At 36.5% G+C, this 8,580-nt stretch overlaps 1 protein-coding gene and 2 non-coding genes across 3 annotated transcripts; all 3 read left to right on the forward strand.

Moving 5' to 3' along the window:
* The first annotated feature begins 67 nt into the window (after positions 1–67).
* Positions 68–2,058, forward strand: LOC141591061 (uncharacterized). The gene is made up of 3 exons (XM_074411517.1): positions 68–1,054; positions 1,243–1,410; positions 1,593–2,058. Exons 1-3 carry the CDS (start codon positions 917–919, stop codon positions 1,911–1,913), a joined length of 627 nt encoding a protein of 208 aa, XP_074267618.1. The 5' UTR covers positions 68–916; the 3' UTR covers positions 1,914–2,058.
* Positions 2,059–2,738: 680 nt separating this feature from the next.
* On the forward strand, positions 2,739–2,810 carry TRNAW-CCA (transfer RNA tryptophan (anticodon CCA)). Its single transcript has one exon. It is a non-coding gene; the product is annotated as a tRNA-Trp (tRNA).
* Positions 2,811–2,903: 93 nt separating this feature from the next.
* Positions 2,904–2,975, forward strand: TRNAD-GUC (transfer RNA aspartic acid (anticodon GUC)). The gene has a single exon. It is a non-coding gene; the product is annotated as a tRNA-Asp (tRNA).
* Positions 2,976–8,580: the final 5,605 nt, after the last annotated feature.

Below are 8,580 nucleotides of genomic sequence, written 5' to 3' on the forward strand. Positions count from 1 at the left end.
TGCATGTTAACCGTAAACAAAAAAGGAACAAAGTCTTATAAATATAGTGGTTTTTACTCTTATTTTGGGGACTAATCTCCATAATAAAAAAAAAATCACATTCTCACACAAAACCAAAACCTCTCTAAAAACAAAAAGTCTCTTATAAGAGAAAGTAAGGGAAAAAAAAATACATTCAACTCTCTATAAAAATCTCTCCCAAGAGAAAAACAAGAGAGAAGAAAACATTCATTTCTAGCCATCTAGATTTGGATACTAAATTGCTCTTTGATACGACATCAAGCATCCGTCGCCGTCAATTCAAATTCGTCAAAGGAGAATCAAGTCTTCAAATCAAGACCCTCCTATTCATTCAGTGCGGAAATCGAATCAGTAGAATAACTAGTAGATTGTACCTCAAATCATTTGAATTAATAAAATCATTACTTTGTTGCATTGTTTGTGTTTTTCTCTATATATTTCCAAATAAACGCAAATTTGTTGTTACAGTCGCTTTGGAGATGTAAGGTATACATTGCCAGAAATTCTGCATACAAATGCGAGTTTAGAGGAATTGGTTATCTGTCGTTGTGATTTTTCTAAGAAGTTGGACATTAGCTGTAGTAGACTGAGAATGTTGAGTATAACCCAAACAAGGATGAATGACGAATTAATTTCGAGGATTTTAGGCGGGTGTAATGTGTTAGAGACATTGGAATTGATAGATTGCACGGGATTCGATAAGTTGAAGATTGATTCGACTAGTTTAAGGGTGCTGCGCATTGTTGGGGAGCAACCTCCCAACTTCTGGCTTCTTGAGTAAGCAGATTGTGTGCTAGAGATTTCAGGGCCGTATCTTGTGTGCTTGGAAGTGTCGGGTCCATTATACAAGACAAAACTTCGGCTGTTTGATGTAGGGCGTTTAGTGAAGGCGGTGATGACTTTTACTATTATGCCTCAGAAGAGTGATGATACGGATTTGCAGCTAGCTACAAGATTAAATTATGTTGCCACAGAAGTTCTTGAGAGCCTTTTTCGTGTCAAGCAGCTAACGGTTGGTGGATCGATTATTAAGGTAATCACTGTTTCCCTTGTTCCCATTAGCTGCTGAAAATCGCAAACATTTGTTAACTGTACCCCATGTCCTCTCTACTTACACATTCAGAAACCCCCAAAACCGTGTAGGCTATGTTATTTAGTTGTTGGTGTTTGTATCTTTGTGATTTGAAGTTAGCATATTAACTAGATCCTAAACTTGTGCAGGGTTTATCAAGTGCAACATACATCCTATCATTTCGTTTCTCTGAACGAAGAAGTCTAACTCTATGCATACCTGTAATTGAATGGAGTCATCGTGGAATAGCAAGTCTGTTAAACAGCTCGCCTAAATTAGAATCATTAGTAATCAAACCCTCGTATTGTTCTGACATGGTATTCTTCGTATAACTTGGTGTGTTTTTGTTGTTTCTTTTATACTTTCTCATGGCTCATTGTTAGCTCCCTTCAGATTATGTTCTGTTTTTACTCTGCATTCATTTTGATTCGCAAGATAATTTGTTTTTACTCTGCATTCGTTTTGATTCGCAAGATAACTGACAAATTTATGATCATAGTGGGTTGTAGAGCATGCCGATGTCCCTCCTGAAAACTATTGGAAGTCAAGCCGTACAATTTCGAGGTGTCCTCTCCTGCATCTCAAGATTGTTAAGGTAGTCGGATTCCAAGTATCTTGCCAATCAATGAAGCCCTTGTTTGAATTTCTCGAGTTTTTGCTCACCAACTCAAAGGCGCTTGAAAAGATTGTGATTCATGCATCGCGATATGTGACTCGAGCATCAGTAGATGACGCTTTGAAGTCGCTTGTCATCCTCACACCATCTCGGGATGCTATCGTTCACTTTGAACCCCCTCATCTTTGGGTAGACGCCCTTTGAGTTTACCAAGAAATTGCTCTGCTCTTTTTAGGTCAATAGACGATGTTAGTAAAGGTGAAGTGTCCTTGACCTCTTTTGGACTCTGGTTTGGATGTTGGATAACTTTATCTAAATTTCAATTTTATACATTTGATTAAAGTTCTCACATATATTAAATAAACGTATGAAATTGAAATGAACGGAGTTCGCTATTGTTCCACTTTTGTAATTATTATGAACTGTATTTTTTCCTCGAGTTCTGGTGATGTTATCTTGTACCTTTAGGCAAGTTTTGCTTTGTAATATTGTTTAGGCAAGTCGTAACCTAGCTTGTACTAGTATATATACATACATACTTGTATCATTCATTCAATGAAAATCAGGTTTCACCAATTCTTTACATGGTATCAAGCCATATCGATCTTCTCAAAAAAATTCAGAAATCCGGCCAATTTTTTTTGAAATATCCGATGGCATCCCACGTCAATTTGCAACTTCCCTACTCCGATGAACCCAACAAACTGATTTCCGTCATCACGTTTCACAATTATATCCAACTTACCGACACTCTTACCTACAAGCAATGGAGTTTTCAAACCAGCTCCACCATGAACGACCATTGCTTGTTCCCCTATCTCGATGGAACCTTGACCACCCCACCACAAACGATCACCAAGGAACCAACCCCACCGGTCACTTGTGTATCCAACCGGCTCCACTATGAACGGCCATTGCTCTGTTGGTTGTTGATAAATGCAACGGTTTTCTCCAAAAATAAAAAATAAAAATAAATGCAACGCTGGAGTGAAAGACATGATTAACTAACAGCGTAAATGCACAACAAGAGGATCCGTGGCGCAATGGTAGCGCGTCTGACTCCAGATCAGAAGGTTGTGTGTTCGATTCACGTCGGGTTCAATCTCCCGATCCTCATCACGGTCTTTTTATTTTCTGCTTTTTAACGTATAAAGATATATAAAATGGTTTACAAGATGACATACATCAACCAAGGTCGTTGTAGTATAGTGGTAAGTATTCCCGCCTGTCACGCGGGTGACCCGGGTTCGATCCCCGGCAACGGCGTTTTTTAGTTTTTTTGGTTTAGCTGATGCAGTTTTATGCTTCCTTTGCCTCGAGCACGTTTCATGTCAAGGTTCTCTTTCAAGTTTTTTTTTTTTTTTTTTTTGTTTTACACATCCTCACGTATAACATTATATACTGTAATCCCGTATCCATTTAAAATTAAACGCATCGCTTTATTTCCGGCCTATAGCTTGCCGTGACTTAAGAATGCAATGGTAATGTAAACTAATGGCCTAGTAGGCTAGTAGGATATCAATAATGAGTTTGAATATGAGTTTTTGATTAATGGATCATACAAAATTTTCCAAACTTGGTTAAACACTGACTTTTTAATTCGGTAGGTTTGGTCTCAGCCTCAATTATCGTCTCTACTTCTTCTAATAAAGAGAAACGATTACAAATATAATTATAAATTTGAATCATTTAAATCATCAACTTCTATGTAACTACTATAGTAATGATGAAACGATACCGATTTACTCCATCCTCTCCAACAAGCCTTGAGATACTCGTATAAAGAAACACTCGAGTTAGACGAGAAATATTAATTCTGTAAGAAAATGTACAATTATATGTTCACCATCACTAATTCACTACTCCCGCATCAGATGAGCTGGATAACAGTAGGATATATGCGTTATTCATTGTAATTATGTAAATAATTATTTTCTTCTGTTGTTATATTCCCTTTAATTAGCATACTATGCGTACATACACATGTAGGCATGTTGCACATCTTCTATCCTTAATAAGTCAACTATTGCATTTGGCAGGTAATAAATTATCGCCCACTCGTAATTTATTTAACTTTTATATATTCATTTCGAGTGGTATATATTTTAATTAAAAGTAAATAAATGATAAAGATGGAGGAAATACATTTGATATGAATATGAACTTCTGTATATATATATATGTTACAAAGTACGGAGTAATGAGAATTATTGAGAAATACCATGGCAGTCAATTCTCTTTAAGTTAAGAATATGTAAAATCGAAAATAAATCACTTATAGAACAATCGCATTCGGTCATTGTAGAGTACAGTTAAGATCTCAGACAATGATTTGACAATTACGCATATTGTTAAAACTTAATACCGTTTATGGGTCTGGGTCAAGCCAATACAAAAACGAGTTGGTCTTAAGCTCACATGCGATATTTATCATGGATTGAACTATTCTTTAATTTATGTTATCTCTACTCCGTAAATGTAGCATGTAGGAACTAGGAAGGTGACAGGCAGTTCACGTTTACAGCACATCTCTATTACTCCTCTATAGCATGAATAAAGTAGAAAGTCGTCTTGACTCTAAATATAAATAATCTCATTTCATATATACAATAATGCAAATTCACATCTATGGCACATCGATCTCAATTACTCCGCTCCACATTGCGGCCGAGGCCGTCGTCCACCGACTATACGAGTTTACCGACACAATGTGGGAGCAACATGATGTTTCCCAAGTGGAGGGTGATGAACAACGCCGGAAACACGCCGGTTCACGTTGTGCTTCTGTACGGTAACGTGTTCACAGCCGTGAACTTGGTTACCGTACAAAAGCGCAACGTGAGCCGCCGTGTTTAATTTGGTTGAGGCGGATGGTTATTTTGCTCGCATAGTTAATCATTCTAAGAAGACTTTAATTTGCTACATCTGGCTATCCAATACCCCATATTTTTGGTAATTTAATTTCTTCCTTTAATTACCTTTCATTACCTTGTTCCATTTGATTTGGATCTCATACTCATCAATATTTTCATATGACTAATACAAGAGGGTGGTATCGAGACCTGACAGGCTGACACCACCTAGTGGTGCCATTTCTCCGATCCAGATCAAAGGTAACATTCACTTCTTGGTGGCCAAGTTTCAAAAATTTTGACCAAAAATATCGTTAAGATTATGAAAATTTGAAAGACGAAACTTATATAAAGATTTATTGTGAAAAAGTCTTTCATAAAATTTTAGTTTTTCTAAAAAAAGTTGCAAAATATACATGTAGAGAAATACGGTCAGAGTACCGCCTTGAAGACCACCCAAAAGCAAGTGTTACCTTTATTTATATTCCGAGTATACTTCGGTGATATGGTGAACGTGATTATAACTTAACTCTTATCGGGTTTTCAAACATGTGCCCTTAGAGCACAGGATAATAATCTAATTAGGGAAATATTGTCGAGAATATATCATAATAAATTAGAGTTGAAACTCATATTTACCATAATTAGTGATATAATCTTGAAAATCTTTCCCTACTTAACTTATTAAGGGCACATGTTAAAAAAACTCAACTTTTATTTATATTGGTTTTCTAGTATATTTCGAATATAAACAACTTCATTTTTGGGCAAAGATGATCTTAATGAAAAAAATGGATATTGGTAAAAGATGGATGATAGAAGACTAATAAGAAAAACAAGGAAACTTGGCCTAAAAAGTTATTACCTCCGTCCCAGTTGATAGTTATTTAAAAAAAAAAAAACATACGGAGTAATAGATAAATTACGAGAGTAGAACTCTGGCATGACGCGAACATCTTGGATAACTTAACAATCTCTGCATTACTCGAAACAATCTTGAGTGTCGTAAATCCGAGGATCGACATTGTACGTAAGCATCTTCTCCTGGCTTTAATACCAATTTCTCCAACACCTTAGCATGGTCGAGCACATACTCCGCTAGTTCCACCATGTACTTCCTATCTATTTTTTCGAATAACCCTATGAAATGTACAACCTTGAGATGCTGCCATGGATTATTGAAAGCCGCCGTTTCCGGTGACTTCCAATAGTATTTACCATCAAAGTGTAAAAGCGCGTCTGAATACTGGATCTGATAAAAAAAACATAATGATCGGTCATTTACTAATTTCGTAAATTTGAGGCCGACTAATGTAAATTGCCCGCAAGGGTGGAGTCTAGTGGTTAAAACTTGGGTGAAATTCCCAGGAGACCCAGCCGCCCTCAGGTTCAAGCCTCCCCAAGAGCAAAATCTTGTGGAGTATTCTTGGGCTGAGTCCATGCCTAATAGACTTCGAGTCTGTCACCCTCAGTTGGTTTACCTGGTATATGTGGTTTGCAGGTTATCATGTGTACCCGAGAGTTTACCCAGTACGCACCGAAGATAGCGCCTGCGAGTTTATTTGTCACAAAAAAGAAAATGTAGATTGCTCATGAAGCACATCAATTCATATTGAGATTAAGCATCAATCACTAAGAAAACTAAAGTATAACAATTATGTAATACGACTATCCGAGTAATAGATTACCTCATGATCATTGGGGTTATATTGGTAACATAATTCCGTATCTATGGTTAATCTCTCTAAGTAGCGTGAGCTCCGCAACAATCTGGCAATGCCTGGTATACTTTGTTCATGTAATGTAAAAAATTTCCAAAGTCTTGCATTGTAATGGTATTGTAGGCTCACCTCCCAACTCACACATAGACAAAACCTGGTAACAAAGGTAAACGAATGATTTAAACGGGATGAGTATATAATGACAAAGGCATAACACACAAAGAGAAACATATTACTACAACTTAAATTTCATAAGTAAACCACAACATCAGAGGCTCCAGTCATAGCAGAGGTCAACTAGCTTAATTGGTGAAATCATGAGCGGGGGTCCTCATGACCTGTGCAAACCGTCAGCATCAAAAAAAAGTTTACATATACATTGGCTCTTAGCTAGTTCATAAATCATTTATATGTACGGAGTATTAACTTCCCCTAAATTGCATGGGTATAATGTTCATACGAGAGGGTGATGCTGAGACTCGATAATTTATACCCTCGTGAATCAAACACATACTAAGTAGTAAGTACTAACCTGTGTGCACCAAGTCCCCAATGATAGTTTCTCAACATGACTAATTTTCCGAACAAGCTCATGAATCAACTCTTTTGCACGGCTAACGTTGGTTGATCTTTGATTGTAATCCTCCATGGAAGGAATATAAAATCGGAAATTCACTTGTACCAACGATGATACGTCTTTTAACCGGAAATCCTGCCATCCAATATAACCCAAAATCTCTAAGTTTCTAAGACCCGAAATATCTAACAAATCATCTCGATTCTCATGTTCATCATGGTCTTGGTTTTGTTTGTGACCATTTTTTATCACAAGATTTCTTAAATTACTACTAGAAGAAACGATAATCCGACTAAATCCCGCACAATGCGACAAATACAACGACTCCAACTCCGGACTACCCTCAATAATCTTATGAATCTTATCATTATATAAGTTTGTGACATTTGATAAACTTAATTTCTTCAACGATTTCCAAAAAACAGAAGAACCCAAATCAAATTTCGAAGCATTAAGGCTAAATTCCTTCAAACTATCACACAAGAAAAAACTACGAGGCAAAGAATACGATTTTTTTTCATGTCGACATAATTCGAGCACAAGCACTTGAATCTGCTTATTAACTGCACATTGTAACCACAAATTAATTGGCGGTTCAACCCCGGTTCTCCAACCCTAGAGTCCGAGCAATGAAAGAGTTTTCAGTTGCCCTTTATGTAGCATTAGAGCATTACTAATGAATTCATTAGTATTTGTATAATTATTACGAGGAAACCGAGTTTGAGAAAATGCATGTTAGTGTCGGGCTTGAGGCCCAAGCGTAACGGCATCGCTTCGACAATAGTTGGGCTCCAACCGCCACGTCAACAGGCATTAGAGATACTGTGTGTGATCAATCCATCAGGTAAGTTGGTTATGCGGTCGACGTTACTGCGTTTCATCCGTTTTCGTGGTGGTTCTTGTTCATCCCTTGGAAAACGACGATCGTATACTGGCGATTCGAGCTCGTCTTCTTGTTCATCGCTTGAATTAACGTAATTGGAATGTTCTTCGGAGATATATTCATGATTTGGGGAAGAACTACGAGAATCATTGGAACTGGAGTCCATGATTGAAGCGAATTAAGAGCAATAGCAATAGTAGAACTTTATATAAAGTTTTTCATATGCAATTTTTAAGAACTTTTGTTCACAATAGAATAACTTTATATGAAGTTCTTAGATAGAAAAAAACCATAAAATAAATAATGTAAAATGGTTTCTCACATTTTACAAAGTTATATTTATTGGTTGTACATTTTCCAATATTTTAGAACTTGGTTCTTATTTTAGAACTTGGTTCTTAAAAATAAGAATAACTTTTAAATGCAATAGAAGAACTTTTAAAATAAAGTTCTTGGTGACAACCCCAATGCTAAGAACTACTATTGCTATTGCTCTAAGAAGAAAATTGTTTCGGAACTCTCTTGGGTAGATCGTCGGGTTACTATTGCCCTAATATACCAGTAGTCTAGGCAATTGGTTAAACCCTAATTTGAGTTCAGATCACCTGTCGCATAATTGTGTCTCATCTTCTGTCCCATTGCTTTTATCTTGCGACACATCATCATTTACATAATAAAAAAAATGACAATTTCTCTTAAGTTAATGACATGTCACAAAAAGAGCATAATGGGACACGAGATGAGACACAAAATGGGACAGAAAATCCGCTCCCCCCTAATTCACCATGATGTAGAATTGAGTATCGATTATTAAAGTTTTTGAATTTTGTTTTAAAAA

The sequence above is a fragment of the Silene latifolia genome, chromosome 7 (assembly GCF_048544455.1).
Source record: "Silene latifolia isolate original U9 population chromosome 7, ASM4854445v1, whole genome shotgun sequence".
Lineage (NCBI taxonomy): Eukaryota > Viridiplantae > Streptophyta > Magnoliopsida > Caryophyllales > Caryophyllaceae > Silene > Silene latifolia.